General features: G+C 35.9%; 1 protein-coding gene across 1 annotated transcript; it reads right to left on the bottom strand.

The window, feature by feature from the left end:
• Positions 1-1,009: 1,009 nt before the first annotated feature.
• FGL1 (fibrinogen like 1) lies at positions 1,010-21,315 on the bottom strand. Its single transcript, XM_050338233.1, has 8 exons — positions 21,223-21,315; positions 17,158-17,231; positions 11,604-11,784; positions 8,997-9,156; positions 7,457-7,554; positions 6,438-6,526; positions 5,690-5,877; positions 1,010-1,855 (listed from the first exon to the last, which is right to left on the bottom strand). Exons 2-8 carry the CDS (start codon positions 17,221-17,223, stop codon positions 1,696-1,698), a joined length of 942 nt encoding a protein of 313 aa, XP_050194190.1. The 5' UTR covers positions 17,224-17,231; positions 21,223-21,315; the 3' UTR covers positions 1,010-1,695.
• Between the last annotated feature and the right edge of the window lie 329 nt (positions 21,316-21,644).

A 21,644-nucleotide genomic window follows, 5' to 3' on the forward strand; every position in this document is an offset into this window, starting at 1 on the left:
TTTTAGCTGCCTGAATGCTTTTTTTTTGCTACTTAATTCCCTTTGTTTGTTTGGAGGTTTTTTGTTTGTTTGTTTAGGTGTAATCTGATTTATCTTATTAAGTGAGATTTTTCATATGAACCTCTCTTTTTCCCTCCAGTTGTTCTAAACATCCTCCTTCCCTTATTCCATGCAAATCTTTCAAGGATTCTTTACAAACTTTTGTTTTTTGAGGATGAAAATGGAAGGAAAAATGGCTATGCAGAGAGTTACAATTCAGCTGACCTATATTGTCATCAGTGTAGTTATAAACTCACTGACATATTGCTAAAAGTTAGTTTCAATTATGTTAAGTGTGACTGAAGGTGGCTGCCACATTCAAAAACTGTATTTGGACAGAGGGGGAGAGAGTGGCAGTACAACTCCAAACCAAAATTATTTTAAGGAAACAAGCTTAGGTCCTTTTTTTTTTTTTTTGCAAATTGTAATTTGCATCTGCCCAGTAGAGTTGGATTACATTTCATCAGAGAGCTTTCCTATCGTCTCCATGGCATCAAGGACAAATCAGCAAGTCTTGTAGTACTTGGCACAAAAGCCAGGGTTAGGCAGAGTCTCTCATCATTTTTCTTGTGCAGCTTTGAGAAGGAGGAAAGCCCAGAGAGCTTAGACAAGTACATAGGAAAAGGAGAAGCAGAACCACTTTGATGTGACTGAACAGGAGATTCAAATTTGTGGAGTCTAACAGATAGAAAGTACAGCTTTATAGTGTCTTCACTAAGAACCTCTAAAATGACATTTCCCTCTACCTGTGCATTATGTTCAAAGCTTAGCTCACATTAAAATTAGTCACAGCTTTTGTTACACTCCACATTATATAAAATGTGGATATATATAATAATATATAAAATTATATATAAATAATATATAAATATCATATATAATATATAAAATTATATATAAACTCCACATATATACTCCACATATATTAAAGTCCTTTAATTATTTTTTAATTAAAAAAAAAGGCATAATGGTTATCAAGAAGACAAAAAGCATAATTACTGACCATCTAGAAATGTTAGATTGAAATGATGTAACCAGCCTTAGAAATGCTTCAGCAACAACAGACAATCCACTTCTCTATGCTGGATTCAATTGATTCTAGCCTGGTAGCATTCCTTCACTTTCTTCAGTTTCTTGCCTCATTCTTTATACCTTTTATATATGCTATGTACACAACACATGCAACAAATACATCAGAGGAATTTACAGGAAATTCACTTCTAAAGTCTTGAACCATTCCAAAGCAAGTTGGTTTCATCCACTGAGTAAACCTTATGCTTCTATTTGAATAGGTTTTTTATTGTAATAAGTACAATTTTCATTTTTGAGACAACACAGTAGCAATCATGTTTTTTAAAGGTGAAAGGATTTGTAGTTACTGTAAAGCAAAAAATTCTCCATCTTGATGAAGATGTCCTTATTTCTGGATGAATGCTGGTCTTTTTTAAAAAAAACCTGTACACGTTAGCATTAGTATTGTTTCTAAAGATTCATAAGCCAGACTGCCTTCTCACTTACATCTCATAAAACTACTAGTTGCAGAGGAATTATTGCAAATTTATATACACATAGATGAGAAGCAAAAATTGGCCCATCTGTTTTAATTTGGAATAATTTCCTAAAAGATTGACTAGGTGAATCGTCCTAATAAAATACTTAAACAATATTTTGTTCAAAGTCTGCTGGTCTGACCTTCATGACAACGGATTTTAGGGAGTACCACCACCCATGCCAGGAGTACCAAACAATCCCGTTGTCTGTCTTGGCAGTGTAGGGACCTCTGTAGTACAAACCGTTCAGGTTGGCAGAGTGACACCTGGTGGGAAAGTAAGGGGAAAAAGCTATGAGGCCTCTGCCAAAAAGTCTCAAGAATGTGTCATTTCTGTGCAAGACAAAAATTTTGCCATGTTTGTCAAACAGCCTAGTTTGACACTTGCCTAAATTTGCATTTGTGGACTTCTGTGAGCCTAAACAACAGTGGTTTGTTTAGGGCACAACTGCAAGTGTTCTTCGCTTCCTTAAAACAAAAGTTCTGCTTATTTCTTTCACTCTGGCTCTCAGAGTTTTTCCTGCGAATCTGCTTCAGTGGAGAATTATTCCAGAGTTGTTCAGGCCATGGATGACACCAGAGCATACATCAAGAAAAACTCTGGGATATAAATCCTGTTCTGGTTTTTGTTGTTCCAGAGTAGCTCCCCTCAAGTTTTCCAGTTACACCACGTGGTGTTTTGTATGACAAAACCTGAATAGCAGCACCAGTTTCTCTATTCACCTATGGACTTCTATTAACAAACAGATGAAATCTGTCAGCTGATTAAAAATATGTATACCAACTCACTGGATCATGGGAGCTGGCATTTTATTTGACTATACAAAGTACATTTTTTTGGTTCTTTAACAGGCTGAGACAGCAATGCTGTTACAGTTTATTAAATACAGTGGTTGAAACAAACAAACAAAGAAAAAAATCCTAGCAACCCCCCAAACACTTGAATAAGAACCAGCACAAACTTGATACTCATTTGGTTTCTACAAGAAAGAAATTTGGATCTTTATGGAGAGCAAACTGAATGTTCCTTCTGCAGCATGTTGTGATGGATCAGCTTGGTTTTTCTGCCAATTCAGTATTTCATTATTAGTGTTGTTAATATTTAGATGTCAAACACCATGATGGATTCCAAAAGCAGACTTCAGATAATACACTAACAGAAAATATTCCAAATGAACCTTATGAATATTATTACTGGCAAATCTTAGTCTTTTTTTGCTTGCTTACACTTGATTAACAAAGTTTTTGAGAAATAAAAACTGTCATAAAAGCCCTATGGGAAAATTCTCATCTATATATACTTTTTTATTGCTTAAAATTTTGAAGCTCAGTTTTGATAATGTGTTAGTTGAAAGCTTGTATTTTGCAAACATCAAAAGTGACTTTGTTTTTGAGAATGACAAACTTATGTCAGAGGTGACATAATCTTTCTAACCATACAAATTCTGCAATGAGCAGGCATTCTGTCTACTTTGAATCAAAACACAGATTTCATTAGGAGAATCATAAGCAAGCAAACCATTATTTGTGAACAGCAACATGAGCCAGTGAAAAGCCTTAATTAGTGCTGGGAAGCACTAATTGCCAAAATATACAGTATTCGCTAACCAACCGGATGCTGCCTGAAGTAACTGGACATACTAAATTAACAATTGCCATGTGATTATTGGTATGACATTGTGAAGCAACATTCATTATTCACAAGTCAATAAATACCTTAAAGTTAGCCTATGTTCCTTCTTTCTTTCCTATAGGTTAATTTTAAAGTAAGAAACTACACTACCAGGGTTTCAAAAGTACAGTCAACTCTCACCTACCCATGGTCATTTTATCTGGATTATATATTAATGGTATGACAGATGCAGAGAGATGGAGTTGGTTCCCTGAAGAACTTTTTGAATTCTGTCTGGGTTTACTGACTCCACTAAGGCCCCACATGAATGTAGCTATGCTGTCTGTGGGATGATTGGTGAGCCAGGCAGCTTGAGTTAGTGAGATCTGTGGCCCCAAGCTATGGCCTGACAGATCCACTGTTACCATCCATGCATGGAGTAGCTAAAACTGTGAGTGCTGGGGGGAGAATAAGATCATACCCAACTAGAACTGTTAGCTCTCCTTTCACTAGTTGTGAACCTACTGACCTTTGCAACACCCTGGATGCAGGAAATCTTATGACCGGGGTATAGTACCAACTCTGTGGATTTGCATTCAAGATGAAAATCTCTTCTAGAGCTTTGCTTACAAAAGAATGCAGAGGGGCTATTTTTCTGCAGAAGTTCAGGACAATAAATTCTGAGTTGGAGCAAAACTGGTAACTTTAAATTAGATCTGAGCTACTTCCATGAAGCCTCACTTGTGTCCTGTCCCTTGGTTTTCATATTATGTGGGCTTTTCTGTATTTCATTAGTCCTGATAGCATAGAGTTGGCTATAAACAATTCCTTCATAGCTGGGAGCTCCTATATAAACCAGCCAAGAGCACTAATTCCTTCTGTGTTTGCTAATCTGTGCATGACAAATACGTGTTTCTGAGGGCTTTCCTTCCTCTGCCAGTACTGTTCTTTTGAATAGGATTTCATGATACTGACATCTTCTAGTATTTTGCAGTTTTCAGTCTTTTATGTTAAGCTTAACATAAAAAAGTTAGTAGCAAGACAGTGAAATAAAACTATTAGTAACTCATATTCATTATCCAGATAGACTGTCACTTTAAGAGCATGAGCTACACAGCCATAATAGGAACTAGCCTAGTAGGAGTCGGCTATCTTTAGTAGTTGAGTAGCACCAGCTACAAGGTATAAATAACTGTCAGGTTCTGCTGTACAGCTGCTTTTGCAAAGGGGTCACTCCTTCATCCAAATCAATACAATATAATAAAAAAAAAGTTTTAAAAAAAATAAAAAAGTGTATGCAATGGTCTAAAAGTGATTGGTGATTCACTCTTAATGAATTCCATGGCACGATGTCAGTTTAATGCTACTTGAGGTCTAAATATTCCTTTAAATCGACAAAAGTTCTGATTTCATGGGAAAAGAATCTCCAGCATAGTTGCCTTCCCTTTTATATCTTAGTTTTCCTGAGAAATGAAAAAGCCTGTGTCTACATATGACTTTTTTCCATATATCTCAAACACTCTGCTGACCCACTATCCATGCAAATATATTAAAATGTATTAAAATAAGAAGTTAATTGTGAAATATTTAGTTAATGGCTACATTGTATCAGCTAAGGTGGTCACAGACTACTTATGGAATCAGAATCTGGAAAATGATGAGTTAAAAACAGAAACAAAGGATGACACAACAGAAACAATGGAGTTGATCCAGCCTGGCAGTTCTTGCCAAGTGAACTGAGATCACAGTGAGAGGGTAGTATGCTTCCCTGAGCTGTATTTTAAACTTATTACACAGTGAGATTGCATAGTTTCTCTTCATGGCTATATTTATCCAATTAATTACAGGAAACAACATAGCTGATCTGTACAGACTGTGCTAAGGTTACCATTTTTTCTTTTTGAATTTGTATTCTGCATGTAAGTAGAGCTTTAAAATGCTCTCACTGAACCCTATTTAAAAAAAATCTTTGTCTCAGTCCAGCCATACTCACTGACAGAAACTGAGTGGACACATTACCATCTTCATATAGAAGGAATAACAAGAGCGAGATGCTGTGAACTGAGGTGAAAAAAATGAGTCTTGATAACCTGGCACTAGTTTAGCTCGTCAGATATTTTTCAGCACTGCCACATCTGGTCTAGTGCAATGCAGGAGAAATGCAAGAATGAAATACAACAGGGATACATCTGCAAACTCTACATGACCTACTTGTGTAAAAGCTAGTTACTTTAAAGAGGCAGAATTATCTCCTTACTGCCTAATAACAAAGATGACCTATGTCAAATACCATTATCACAGACCTGTGCAGTAGGTGCTGTCCCTTCTATGGTGAGTCTCAGTCTTACCAGCACTGAGATCTCTGGTAGGAGACTGGGGCACATTGCAAATAAATAAACAATGTCAATCCTCTCTTCTACCATATGTTATTATTGTCTGAGTATTCATGAAGCAGAATAGTTGACAGTACCTGTATAGGATCAAAGTACCTGTTAAACCACCAGCCAGCCTTTTCCTCTTCAGCGCAGTTCCCTTCATAGTTGTCATTATCCCTGTCTCTAGTACTGAATTTCATTCCTCGATGATCAGCCCACCATTTTACTTCAGGATGAAATCCACCAGTAAGGGAATCACCAGCTGTACCAGAGTATTCACCACAGCTCATCTCATAAGAATGCTAGCGAAAAATGTGAAGAAAGGAAAAAAAAATAAATTCTAGTATGTCTTTGGCCCTTAACATATCAGAAAGTGAAACCACAAGGAGGAAAATAATCTGTTCCATTTGCTACTATTTTTATGCTAAGAAATGTCATGCCACTTAAATACTGTGTATTAAATAATGTAGTGGTGTAAAGATGCTTACCAGGGGTAAAATTTGTTATTAACTTTATGTATAAATGACATAATAAAAAACAATATTAAGGCTAGTTTGCAGTATACATTACAAATCAAAATGTTATATACCATTACTGTTGGTAATGTCAACAAAAATAGAAAAACTGCTTTTATCCATGGCTGCTAAATCAAATGATACATGTATTTTACAGAAAGTGTAAAATTAATGTATCAGGATAAACCACTATTATTGTATCCCTGAAAATTATAAGCATGTGTAAGAAAGAAAATATGATAATAAGGTTCTACACAAACCTTCATGAAAATTAGGGAACCCGTATGTTTATTATCAGTCTACAGAATCCACATTTTCATTAAAATCTCTAGTAATTTAATATTTACCTCTTCTCCTGCAACTCTGAATCTTGCATATTGTGCAAAACGCCGTTCTCCTTCAAAATCAGTTAGATCAATTCTTAAAGTATAATTCCCTTGAAAAATAGCAACACAAATTATTTTAGTTAAACTAACCTCTCTCACTATTTTTCAAAACTGAGTGTTATAGTAGAAAATTAAAATATGATTTTATCATGAACCTCTATCACCATAGCATATTTTATGCGTTTTTTTCTTCTCTCTTTAAGCATATTAAAGCGTATCGTGCTATTCATTGTCTTTATTCACCTGAGTCAGCTTCAAAAAATTTTAGAATTATTCCAATACGAACTTTCAAATGTAGAAAATTAAAAATCTAATAAAAAAGGCCTTACAGACTTTATATTTTAGTGAGGTATTTGAGGTGGAAATAAAAGGATAGTGAGAAACAATCAATAAATGTTCTCCTAAGAAAATGAGATTTTTATACTCTGAAAATAAGAGTCATACTAGGATCACATCCTGGTGGCACTGATTCCCATATGATTTAGCTGACCAAGCCAATGGGTCAGTTTTGTATATGCATCATTCTACAACAAAGCCAAAGTTAGCTTAGACTGAGAGACATTTAGAAAAATGGAAATAGCTTTCTACAGCTGGTCTGATCAACAGGACTGGCCTACAATTACCGTCATGTAATAGCCCACACAGCCAAATAAAGCCCTGACTAAATGAACTGCTACAGCATACTACCTGACTCTGGACTGGTAGTGATGCTGACTGCAAAACAGGTAGAGACAATTCTTTCCTGTCTAGTGTTCCCTGTTTCACAGAGGCTCTCTGCATGCCATTGGCCCAATGACAGTTTTGAACCTTTTATTAGAAAACACACAGTCAGATATGTTTTGTTCTGAAACTTGGAGAAGTCCATGCAGACTACCAACAGAACTCAGGATTTATGCTAACATAACAGGTAACAAAAGTGGCCAGGAAAGAGCAAAGAAACAGAAACAATAAGAAGACTACTGTTAGAATACAAATCTTACCCTGATTAGTCAAATAATGAAGATTTTTATTTCCAAGCCAATATTCACCATTTTTCGAAACAAAATTTCCAAAGCCTTCTTCATAATCAGCCCAGACTCTGAAAAGAGTATAAATCATTTATCAAAGAAGCAAGTTTGTTTGGATGTTTATTATACAGCTATAAATCACAGAATAATGCAATCTGGAAGAAACCTTGAGAGGCAATCTAGTCCAATGTCATGCTCAAAGCAGAGTCAGCCATGAGATCAGGCCAGGTTGCTCAGGGTTTATCCATTCAGATCTCGAAAACTTCCAGAGATGGAGATGCACATTCTCTTTGGGTAACCTGCTGACTGTTCTCGCAGTGAAACGGTTTCTCCTTACATCCAGTCTGAACCTCTCTTGTTTCAGCTTAACAGCTCAGCCCAATCTCTGGTATAGCACAATTTATCCAAAGTAAAGACATTTTTCCTGGTTAATCTAAGGGATCTGAGTGAATGTGTAAGTGTCTCACAGGCATTGTTTCTTTATGATCTGTGATTTGATAAAGATGTGAAACTCCTGCAGCTGGATATATAAATTTGTAAACTGATGTATTAGCTAGCCCTTTCTAGCTTTGAGTTATTAACTGATTCTAAAAATTTTTGAACTCAATACTGGTGCATAGTTTCAAGAATTAATGTGTATACATTTCCCTGCCTACGGTGGCTCTGAAACACTTTCTTAGTGTTTTTGGTTTCATGACATGTTCTAATGGGAACAGAAATATCATATATTTCCTGCATCAGAAGCAACCTACTTCAGCCAATGGATGAAAGGCCGTGAACGGGCAGCCATAAAAAAAAGAAGCCTCTGCGACTTAAGCAGCTGGTGGTCTCTGACAAGGGAAAAGAATAGGTGGTATGTGGTGGTAATAATTGCAAAATGCTACAGATTGCTTCTGTAGCTTGTCTGACCATGTTTTATAAAACAGAAGTTTTCTTGGCTCACATATGGCTTGTTTTCAAGGTTCACAGGGCCAAAGTTTTCACTTCTGGACATCTCCCAAAAAATATGTGATCTTGGCAAAGGCAAGGAGGTTAGGTGTCTGCAAATCAAGTTCTCATCCATTTTATCTTTCCTGGGGGCATTTTAACTTGAGCTAAAAATTACTTTTGTGGGGGGTTTCTCTCCTGCTTGCTCGCTGATGGTATTTTGGTTCAAGTAGATTGCTTGCATTTTTACTTTTTTTAGATTTTTACTGTTTGCAAAAGACAAGGTAGTCCTTTACTCGTCATTAAGAGTCCTTGCTCCAACAATTGTTAATGCATTTGACATTGAAGTGTCCTCATATAAAATGCACAATTTCTCAGAAAAAGGCTGGTAGAGACATCTCACAGAAAACAGCCAGAGCCATCTGGTAGCTCATCTGGAGGCTGCCCCACAAAATAACCATTCCTCTCTTTTATCTGGGATAACAACATATTCATGTACTTCTAAAGTTCAGATTTAACTTTCCTCAATCTGGTTTCATGATTCTCCACTTAGTTTCCAAACTAAATGACCAAGTCTAGTACCTACCTATCAAAATTCTGGCTGCCATCAGATCGTCTCTGAAAAACAGTCCAACCACCTCCTTCAGACATGTCACAGAAGGCAAGGAACTCAGTAGGACTCTGGATAGGTTTCATCTTATAAAATCCACTTTGCTTATGGCCATTATTGTAGATTTCTGCACAGTCTGTTCACAAAACATTGATTGGACGCAACTTTTTTAGTTTTGTACTTAATGGCAAAATCAGAAATCAAGTCAATAGAGGTAATCAAGTATTGTTATGTAGAAGTCACATATGAACCAGGTTAATAAAAAAATATATTTACAAGCACATTTCATTGACTTTTGGGCATTTTCTTGTATTTGTGTTGCTTTATGAGCATAAAGCAATATTTATTGAGTTGTAATTATTTTGACATTTCATTAAAAGAATATTTTTTCTACCATGAAATATTATAATTTTTTTGTTTTCATTTGCCTAGCAAAATAATTCCTCTGTTTTAAGTGGTGTCACTTTTAATTTACAGTGGTATCATCCACATTAGAATGCTGTTACTACCATAAAATTATGTATAAGACACATGGTAACCTTTGAAAATAAACACGTACATCTATGTCCAGAAAGTTCACAGCAGAACTGCCAAAAACAAGAGTATGAGTCTCCAGGGTTAGAAAACAAAAACAATTGCTGGGCCTGACTCTCTTGTCCCTTCTACCGAATAAGTGCAAAAACATACAGAATACTACTTCCAAAAAGTGCAGTGTATGTTTAAAATGATTCCACTTCAACTTGATACCAGTTACAGTCTGGCCTGCATTGCTGTTGATGAATATCATTTACAACAATCACAAAAGCCAGAGCTCATGGAAATATTGCAGCAATGTAACTGTATAATATCATATTTTTTTCCTCTAGGAATTAAGAAATGAAAGGTGTTCTTTTTTTATATGCAATCTACCATCAAACAGTCATATAAGAAAGACATGATTTTCAGCATTTCTGCTTTTCCTGGCTAAGGTAAAGCTGATTAATTTTATGGCATTCTCTGTAACATTTATGAATATGTTGGCTGAACTTCCAGGCCTTGTTGGAATTTTCTGAACTATTGTATTTCTTCTCACATAAAGTGTCAGCGAAGATTAGTCATAGAAAATAAACACTTTATACTGAAAACAAATAGCTATGCCAGGATTTGAATAAATTCTAATAGAAAACATGACTTAAATAACAGCTAAGTTGTCTTTCTAAAGAATGTTTGATTGGCTTACAAAAAATAGGTTTTCTTATCCATTGATTTCTTGTGCAAAACACAAGCATATTTTAAGCATATTTTAATTTTGAGCAGTTGTATATAGTGTGGAATTTCTCCCTATCTAACTCAAATTATTCATCTCCCTTGATATTAAAATGCTACAGGAGTTTAAGTGAAACAATGCAGTATGAACAGGAAAAAGCATTTTTCAAGCTATTAGGAAAGTGAAGAACTAATGGGGAAAAAATCATCAGAAACAGGAACAAGTTAGATCTGTTATTTAGAGTGACATTTTCAGAAAATAAACTGAGGCATATGCTAAGAAAATACAAAGGCCCTTCAGAGAAATGTGGGTTTAATAATCTTTTCTAGTAACAAATGAGTCAGCCGTAATAAAAATTTAAAAAAAGTATTCCAGGATGCTGAGTACATAAATAAATACATAGCTAAAATTTAAATTCAGACTTAAACTGCTTTCAATTTCATTTTAATGGTGCTTTATTATATTTGATGCCTTATCATATGTTGTGATTTCTTCCAGCAGCACAAACACTAGAATTATATCCAAACAAGGCTATTAAAAATAATAGCAGTTTAGGCTTTCTAGAACTGGACAATAAGAAATGAACACCATCCAGGAATCAAATTGTATTTTCAATCCAACTATTGTTTTGGATAGTGTTTTATTATTTTAAGAGTTTGGCCTCACTGCAGCTGTTACAAGATATCACTTAGCTTTGTAGAGGGGGCAGATCACCACAATGCTGGTGAAAATACAAAAACAACTTTAAACCAGTATTTTAGAAGCTGTGATGTCATGAGCTGAATCTAACTCAGTCAAAATGGGGCTACACGCAGAATATTATTAAAGTCAGATGCAGGTGTCATGCTAGGCTTATGTGTGTAAATATGGGGGCGTCAGGGACTTCACAGGTTGGAAGAACCAGTATGTGCTTGTAACCCAGGAGATCATTTGAATGTGTGAATATGAACTGACCCTGTGGATTAGAACTTTTTGAGATTAGTCAAAGAACAGTGTTTAGCAATCTGTAACTGCTGATTAACATTTTGTAAATGTCTATTAATGTCTTTTTTCTGTTGTATGGCTGATATTTATGCTTAATTTATTGTTCGGTGATTGTTTTTTAATTATGCACTATTAATAAATCAATAAACTACTTCAATCCTGATTTGATTTATACTATCTGACATTAACAATTTTTCCCTGCCTAGCAGGTCTAGGTAAAAGCTGAACACTGTATTTTAAACAAACATTATTCTATAATGAGCTTTTAAAACAATAAGTCAATGGGCCCAATTGTGCTAAAGCTTCTGTGTATCAGTACTCATGGAAATGAAAAGAATAGCTTCATTTCTAACCTGAATACTGTCTTTTTCCTCCCAAGTCAATGACACTGTTTTCATCTCCTCTGTCACTGTACTGAATCTCTTTCTTCTCTAAAAGCTGCATAATTTTTAACTGCTGCTGCTTCACACGATGCTCCAGAAGCCTCACCTGGCCCTGAAGTTGTATCTGCTCTTGAAAACATTTCTGTAAATCCTAGAGAGGAAAACATATCTTATTGTAAAATAAACACTTTTTTTGGTGAAATTTAACATGTGACAAAAAAGCCAACCAAAAAAACCCACAAATAAAATTTAACTCGAATAAAACATTTTGGTCATGATTTCCTACAGACACTATGTTGACTTCCACCTCATTTGTTACTCTGTTTAAAATTATTGCATATATGCCAGAGTGTAATATATGAAATATATATTAAGAAGATATAACTGTTTTGCAAAGAGACCTTGTCTTTAGTGCTTATAACTACTAGCTCTCACTGCAAACATGCAGAGGGGACTTTAGGGAAAAACACTATATTACAGGCTCTACCATAGGGATGGCTCATTCTCTATCACCTGCCATGCACAGAGACTTGCTATCCAGTGAAGCCTGCTACTAACTCATGATGATTCTAGAATCTTAAAGAAATGCAATCAATACTGCTTATAATAAACCCCTTAACATTGCAAACATAAATATTGTAAAGTTTTAAGATAATTTTTGGCATGCTAAGATAAATAGTCCCTAAGACCCTAAGTGAATATGCAGGAAAAATTAAAGTTGAAAAATTAAAGTTAAAAAATTAAAGTCAGTATTGTGAGAAATGTGGCAATTCTGATAAGGTAATACCTTGCACTCATTTCACCCTGGTGCAAATGCAGATAAATGACAAGAGAGCTTTTCCAAATTCTGACATACTGATTCTATGCAGAACAATAAATAATTGGTTTTAGATTAAAGACTATGGCAAAATTGCCAAAGTGAGCCAAACCTGATCTGGGGAGCTTAAATTAAAAGAGATTCTAGACTTTTAAATAGATATTAAATAAATTTTATTTCAACAGGGTGGGGGGAAAGCCTTCGGAAATATGACATAAGTAACACTGTCTGCAATTTTATATGAGCAGAGTTCAGTAGCTATGGTGCTTGCACAAGGCGACAACTAGCCCTGTAAAAGCAAAATCAAAGGACAACCTTTTGGAAATCACAGAATCACAGAACTGACCAGGTTGGAAAAGACCTCCAAGATCATCAGGTCCAACCCTTGATCCAGCACCACTGTGGTTACTAGGCCGTGGCACTAAGTGCCACATCCAGTCTCATCTTAAAAATCTTCAGGGATGGTGAATCCACCACCCCCCTGGGCAGGCCATTCCAATGCCTGATTACTCTCTCTGTAAAAAATTTTTTCCTAATATCCAACCTAAACCTCCCCTGGCACAGCTTAAGCCCATGCCCTGTTGTCCTGCTGCTGATTGCCTGGGAGAAGAGACCAACCCCCACCTGGCTACAACCTCCTTTCAGGGAGTTGTAGAGAGTGATGAGGTCACCCCTGAGCCTCCTCCAGGCTAAACAACCCCAGGTCCCTCAGCCTCTCCTCAAAGGAGGACATATAAGACCAAATCTGCAGTAGTTCTAAAATGGTATAACCTCATTCATAGGGAACAGTATTTACATGTAGCATTTGGCATGCACTTGGAAGAACTGGGATCTTAGAACACTGCCCTATAATGCTGAACTATACAGAGGTCTGAACCAGCACACTGATGTGCACGTCCAGTGGCATCTGCATACCTTCACTTGCATCAGGCTCAGGCGGATAAACACTCAGTGATAAACACTCCTAACAAAACGTTCTGTTACCTTGCAATATCTCAGTTACACTGAAAAATTTGATCATCAGACTTTGCAGAACAATCATAAATACTGTCCTCTAATTTAAGTATTATTGAAGTGTTATCATATACTTGCTTTAATTAATACTTAACTGCAATCTAATACACATGAGGAATATATTTTTATATGTGGCATAACTAGGCAGTTTGTCAGTGATCTGTTCAAGAGGAAAAGGTTCGGCTGCCTCTCTGTCTTTGGGCTGCCCTCGTCGGGCTTCCCGGACAGCAGATGTGTCTGCAGAGCTGAGCCCTCCTGGCTGGGGGCGGCTGAGGAATCACGACGGTGCTTGACCGCAAGGGGACACTGTAAGGCCAGAGGCACGTTTAACACCTCTTAGAGGAGTAAACAAAGCAGCCAATGACCTGATATCCCCAGAGTCCTACCTTGTTTAAGAATACTCCCTTGAAAATCTTTCTCAGCGGTTAATAGCTATATGAGATGCCTAGTGTATCCTCCTTTTCTTCTAGCAGGAAACAAGAGAAAGAAATACTTAAAATATATGGGCATAAAGAGACAAACTTGCCACAGTGGCTTGGAGGGATATTATTTGACCATATGCACTGGTTAATGTGAGACGCGTAGCATATTATGAAGAAAAGATGCACTATTTATTACGCAGTCTTTTCAGGGTATCTGCAGCTTCATCCAAACTCTCCACAAAAGCTGGATTTTCAATGGGAATGAATTCAGTGGGAGATTCAGAAGAGGCTTCCTTGACAGGTCTCTGAAAATATCTAGTCCTGTGTGCATACATAAAATTATAGAGAACTGGAGAGCTTTAGAGAGAGAGAAAGAGATGCATAGGTGAGTTGAGAAAGAGTGAATAAATAAAAAAAATTGAAAAATATATTTTTTATGAGCTAATGCTAACAATAGAAGTAAAGCTATTTAAAAAAAAAAAAAAAATCCCATGTTCCCAGTCAGAACAAATATAAATTCTAGTAATATTAAGTTAAGAGTGATAAAGTAGCCATCATGCCACATTGAGCAGTTTTAGGGCAGTGTTTGTTTATTGAGGTTAGCCTGTATCAGTCTTAATTCACTACACACAACCTTGGAGAACATGGTAAAATGCAATAGGAAAGGCCTGAAAATGGTGGCCTCTGTTTCCAGGCCCTTGCAATCTCATTGCAAGGCTTCAGGCAGGTAGCCTCTTTGACATGTGGCAAGATCTGAGCCACAGAGAGCTACTTTGTGTTCTGGAGAGAGCAAGAGACTGTGAATTTGAGAAGAGGCAGCTACAGGTAACTGTGTTTCTTTCAGGTATAGTAGAAATGCATCAGTTCCCCTATTCATACTGCTAAAAGCTATTTTCCAACTGTGATTAAATTATATAGCACAAGTATAGAACTTCTCAAAAAATATTATCATGCCTTAGAAAAACATAGTATCTAAATTTTGTATGACACTACTTCATATATCACTATAAAAGGTCCTTTCCTTTGAATCAAACTGAACACAAGTCTGCAACAGGCTACATCTCTAAATATTATTCTTAAATGTGCATTTTAAATGGATAATTTTTACTTTTTACCTAAAAAATTGTGAATAATATGTCTACATTACACATAGAAATTTCCCGATTAAAAAGGAACTTTGACAACCCAAAAAGGACTAGCCATACTGAATAACTACACCATAAGAACAATATGATTGAGCAGAAATAAAGTTTTGAAAGTAACCTACATGTGAAAAGTACTGGTATCTGACACTTTGCATTCCCTCCCTCACTTCAGCCTCCTCACTGATGTCTCTCTCTGTCAACTCCAGACAAATCCCATTACACTTTGCTGCTGGACAGCAAAACCACAGGTCTCATGCTTGGAATTCTACACCTCATTTTTCCCTTGGGGCAATCACAGGGTAGCTGTGTAACCTCACAGTGGATCAGTGTGGCTTTTAGACCTGCAGGTTATCAGAGGGTTCTTTTAATGTGCTACTACACTTTTTTTTTTTTCCCCACAAGATAACTCTTTTAAAATCATTGGAGTTAAACCAATGCACAGCTAGAGTAACACAGAAGCAAAATGTAACTCAGGGTTATAAGTCAGCAGCTATAACATATTGCTATTCCTTTTGTTAGATAGGGGCCAAAGTTAAGCTATTACAGTGTTGAAATACTAAACAAAATGTGAATTTCTTTCTGACTGTCTCCAGTGGACAGAGTTGCCCACTGATAGAAACCAGACTGAACACAGTCTGTTCTGCCTGTTTCAGTGAAGCAAGTGTTTGCACTACACATTGAGAAGCAATTATCTAACAACTGCTGACAGCTCTTGGGCACACAGTCCCATGTTTAACCAGCTGCTGCAATTAATGTGCCTTCATTTCCATTATTGTGTGGATTATTTAGCAGCAAGTGACCGTCCATTAAAATTAATGCTATAAATTAGACTCAGAATACTTTATGAAAGCTATAAAAATACAAAGGTTTTACTTGGGGTGTTATTTCCTATATTTTTAGAGTATAAACTAGCTCTAAAATATCTCTCTATTGAGATTAGTGTTTTAATGAGATTAAAATGTGAAAACTTAGAGATACATTTCAGAACTTTCCCAGTTTTTATTCACAGTCAGCTAAAGCCCACAACATTCCAAATGAAAAATAATTAAAAAAAAAAAAAAAGGTAAATGCATTTAACTGGGAAGCCTTTTTTTCTCAGTAGGCTTCTCTAAAAATTACATTTTTCTCCACTAAGCAGAAATGATTACAGAAAAGTTGCTTTCTATTCTGTCTCTATAAAGCTACTTATTGGAACAAAAGTTTTCTATAAAGTAATGTAAGCTACAACCTATGATGCTTATCTAATTGTACATTCAGAAACCACTTCCACCTAGGCAATTATGAATCAAGAGTTTAATCTCTTTAGGTCTCTGCTATGTAGGACCTGAATATCAAACTAGGAAGGACAGCCAAGAGAGGCAGTGCAGGGTTGGTGAAGTTGGAGGGATTTTAAACAGCAGAGTAAGTGTGATTTTGTTAGGCTTTTTTTGGAGAGGCAGAATACATAGCAGAAGGGTTTGGGAGCTAGAAGTGAGTTTTGATCATTGGTTTGGAGTGTGAACTATAATGTAGTTACATGGCAAGAAGTAAGAATATGAAGCTACAGATCTTGTTTGAGAAAAAGATGTGTGGCAAGGGGACAAGGTAGAAAAGGACAGAAACATTTTGTCTCCCAAGTGTCAATGACCAGAAACACTACTGCTGCAGCCACTGCTTTAGGTGTTCCTGGGTTTTGCCTTTCTGTAAGTATGCTGCCCAAAACTAAAGGTGTTATTCTGAGTTAGCATTACCCCTGAGGGGTTGTATAATCACTTTGTGTGCCTTCTGTACAATGTGCCTCAATGCACTATATGATACCTTTTTTTAGCAAAGATACATCACCTCCTATTTCTCATCAGATCCAGTCACAAACTGACTGGATTTCTTTCTTCACTGACCATTGCCCAGTGATTTATCTTTCGTTGTATATTTATGCTTTTGTTTCCTCTTTCCTTATTGGAAACTTGTCCCCATTGAACATCATTTGAGGTTATTTCCCCATTCTTTTTTTTTGCTCTTAATTGTAATCTTTTCCATCAAAGGTTCTGCCATCCCATGTAGATGAGATGCATTGTGAGCACTATGAAGGACAAGGTATGCAATATTTAGAAGAAACTCAATAGACAAATTTAATTACTGGAACTTACAGAGCTGGCAATGGCATCCATCAAGCTAGCTGCAAGGACAAAATCAATCATTATCAGAATCTTCATTTTGGAAGCTGTGAATTAGAGGAACAAATGAAATAGTAGTTAACTTAAACACTAAAACTAAATATTTACACCTGACATCTTAAATTTCATTCAGAAGAGTCTATTTAACCTATAATTCCTTCCTTTCAAATCGTAAATGTAATGTATACGTAGGCTTCATTACAAATGTCTAAAATAGTCTGATAAAATACAACTCCAAAACCCAGTAAAACTAGAATTTATTCGTTTAGGCCACTTTATATATGAGCTCTCCGTGTATTTTCGAACAGCTATTCAAGATTCAATATTCTTTGTTGGTCCCTTAAATTTGTGAGAAAGCTCTCTGTTATAAACTACTAATTAAAATCTGAATTTGGCTAGTTGTCCTTGAACTAAAGATTTGTGCAACTTTTGTGTGCCAGGAGAGAATCAAGATAATTCTACTGTTGTAGAGTAATTTGGGGGGAAAACACATAATAATTATCAGCTTTTATTCTAATGGTTACAAGGATGATATCTTTCAACTGATAGGTAGGGATATTTTGTACTGCATGACCCATAGCATTTTAAACTCCCTTGTTTCATATGGTAATTATTTTAAATGCTAAAACAATCACTGTTGTATCTCACTGCCTTGCAAACATTAGCTGATAGAATTTCACAATTTTTTTGTAAGCTAGATATGTGCTTTTAAGCTCACAGACAAGAAAGCAAGGCCTCCAATTACTAAAATATTTACATGGATATCCTGAATTAATTACTTAAACTGCTAGAAGCTATCAACTGAGGAATGTTTCTTTTTCCTTTTTAACTACAAATATTTTAATTTAGTATAGGCTAATGCCTATTTAAATCAGAATATGTGTCCACTCTGCTTTTTCTACTTATCAAACTGAATCAGCTAATTACATGGAGTCATACAGTCATTAAGGAAAAGACCTCCAAGATCATCGAGTTAAAGCATTAACTTAACACTGACAGGTCCCCCTCTAAGCCATGTCCCTAAGCACCACATCCACATGTTTTTTGAATGCTTCCAGGGACGGTGACACATTGAAACATTTGTGGTTAGAAAAAGTGTAGGTCCTATAACAGAGGGTAATGATTCCATGTCAGCATGTGCTTATTGAAACACCAACTTTATGAAAATTTTCACTCATATTTCTACAGAAATTAATATAAAACATGTGTGGAACTTTAGCAGACTGTGTTTTTTACTGTACAAAGATAAGCAGAAGCATGTTTCTAAGTCTGTGAAAAATGGGACAAGTCCAATTTTTATTTTCACCAACCTCTGAAAACCTCATACAAGACTAAAAATTACAGCCAAATTTCAGATTTCAACATCTACCTATAAAATACTTAGGATGCTTTTTAAAATTACAGTTCTTTAAGTAAGCAGCATAGTTTTGTTTTGTTTTGTTTTGTTTTGTTTTGCTTTACTTCTGAGGTTTGCTGGTTTGAAAGCGTCATATTTGAAAACATAGTTTAAGGCCCAAGTGTGTCTGTTTAAAGCTCTTTAAACCACATCTTGCACAGAACCAGTGAAGACACAAAGTGTTGAGGGTACTGTGTACCCACTGACCTATGTTGCAGACAGCTCAGAAGTCCTTTTAAGCATTTTGGACATACACAACATCGTTCATTAACTTGCAAAGCACTGTACTAAGCTGATTTCTTTAGATTTCAAAGAAATCCATTAAAAATTATCTATGAAGTGTTTCTTGAGTAAAAAGAGTGAACTGAAAATCTTAGGCTGAAATTTCTATTCCATAAAATTTCTGAATTTAAAGCTGTAAATTGTTCTTCATGCTAACCAAATAAATGTTATATCATTTGAATTAGAAACTTTACCAGAATTCAATGCAACAAGTTCTGATACTGTTTGAAGTGGTAAATCCTATGAATTACAGGATTAAAAATGAGGGCCAGTGTCTGTGTGTGTGTGGGATCTGCAAGAATTGCCTGTCAATGAATTTTGTTACTCAAATTTGAGACGTTTCTGCCATGAGTATTGATCCTGTAGCCATTCACAGTATGATCTCACTATGATCATAAGACAATTAAGAGTCTTTTAAAAGGGAAGCAGCTGAGAGCTCCATTTGGCAGATGTATCAGCCAGAAACAGGGAAGACTGAAAGAGAGAGGACACAGGGTAAAAACCGCACAGAGTGGGTTTATAATAGTGTCGGGGAGACCAAATTCTGTGTGCTGTTCTCCTCCAAAAAAGGGAAAAGGTCAAAAAGACTTGGAAGAGATGTGAAATCTCAAGCCCTGAGAGGAAAAGAGTGACCTAACAGTGTTTCTCTGCTTCTGTCACTGAGCATCAAGGAGACCCAGACAAGGCAGAGGACATTCAGCAGTGCTGATCCTGGACCTTGCACCTTTGAGCCAGTTTTGCAGCAGGTATAAACTCCTGTAGTTTGTCTGATCTCTCAGATGCAGTGACAGGAGATTTGCTGAGTGGTCAATCCTACAGTGACAAGAAAAATGGTAAATAATCAAGCTCCATACATTTTCAAAGCACTTTGCATACCCTACCCAAATCAAGAAGTTCAGTCATGGAATTAATGTGGGTAACAGTTTATTTAGTTTTCCACATTTCTAAAAAACGTTTCAGTAAAGGTTATATTAGTAACAAATCCCTGAAAGTGCACATCCATGCTCTTTGGTAATATGTAAAGCTAAAGTTCTGTTCAGTGGAAGCTTAACATCTTCCTCTAGGAAGACTCCTTTGAAAGTAAGTTTCTTAAACTAATTTCTTCATTTATTTACCCTGATTGTTATACAGCTATCTGCTGACAAACATTCACATATTATGCAACAAAAAGCATTCACTCAAAAAAACCCCTTCAAAAAATTACAGATCTTAATCCAAGATGAATCCAAAGAGTTAATAAGTGTTGAGAGACTTTCAAGGCTTTTGTTATAACACCTGTGTTGATTTAACAAAAAGAAAAAAAAAACTGTGCACGGTATATCCCTTTCCAGGAAAATCTTAATCTCAGACAGTAGACATGTGGACTATTTATCACACATCATGACAGAGTGAGAAAAATATGGTGTAATATTTTCAAGTTGAAAACATAAGCCCTTAGTGGTTAGCTTAGGAAAAAAAAAAAAAAAAGAATCCCTTTCTGTTTTAATAAAATGAAGTTAAAGGGCAACTCTTCTGAAACTTTGAAATTTTTTCCATGAGGTTACTCATTTACTATTCAGAGATTACACCTGGAATGTGCATTTGCACAGCTGTGCAGAAATTTTTCTTCAAAGTTATGGAATAAAAATTCCAGAAAGATACCTTTTTTACTTCTCCATGCCTGGGCTTTCTTTATAGGCTACACAGATACTCAATCCTATGTGCAATTATCCCCTAAATTTGATGGTTTTTTCCCAAGTCTTTCAATAACAATTTATTAAATAGATTTGATGACGATAAAGAAGTTCTGTGCTAAGAAAATTTTGAACCGTCAGCATGTTGTTTTGTTTTTGAACTGTGGAGATGTCAAACTAGATGGAATACAGATGCCTCTTTCTGTTGGCACAGTGTCAATAAGAATCAAATAAATCAAATAAATACAATAAGAGACAATCTACCAAAAGGATAGCTAATGACTGGAAAGATTTTTGTTTGCTTTCTTCAAATTCAAACTGGTTTTAATGATTAAACTCATGCACAAATCTGGCTTTTTAAAATTAGGTATTGTTACAAAAATTACCATGTTTTCCTCATCTGAAAAATGGACAATAATTCATGACTTGATTTACTTTTAGGTTTTAAAAGCAGCCTTGTCCATACAGCCATATACTAATATAAATTTAGAAACTATAGACTTGCATATCAGTTTTAATAGCTGTCTAGAAATGCAGGAAAATAGCTAGATCCTGGTAAAACATTCATACATCATTAACAACATCGCACCAGTTATATGGCCTTCAAAAACATATTACTTTTAAACCATAACTATAGAAATCAGCAAAATTCCTCCTTCTTCCCTCATAGATACCTTATATGTTTACCTTTAACTTCTGGACAGAACTCAAAGTTGTTAAATCTTCTTCGGCTGATGCAAAGGATTCCAGAGCCCTTCCCAAGCTGCGACTGTTTTTCTATTAGATTCTGTAGAGTTGAGGCTTACATCTGCTATGAGTCACTGGGCTGGAATGTTACTGAGAAGTTGCAGTTATCAAAACTAAATTACAACACAAGAAGGAGATGACGGTAATTCTGAGCCTAACACAACACTTCCAAAATAAAACTAGACCAAAAATAACAAAGGATCATCCATTCCGTTTCACTGCTCTGATCCAGGAAATTGCTCTCTGCATCATATTCAGCCATATACTCCAGTACTATCCACAATCAGAGCCTGAATCTCTTGGGCTTCAGATGTACATGGAGAGCACAACTGACTCGATTTAGAAAAAAATCCATTATCACT

This window comes from Myiozetetes cayanensis, unplaced genomic scaffold (assembly GCF_022539395.1).
Source record: "Myiozetetes cayanensis isolate MyiCay16 unplaced genomic scaffold, myiCay2020 scf7, whole genome shotgun sequence".
Taxonomy (NCBI): Eukaryota; Metazoa; Chordata; class Aves; order Passeriformes; family Tyrannidae; genus Myiozetetes; species Myiozetetes cayanensis.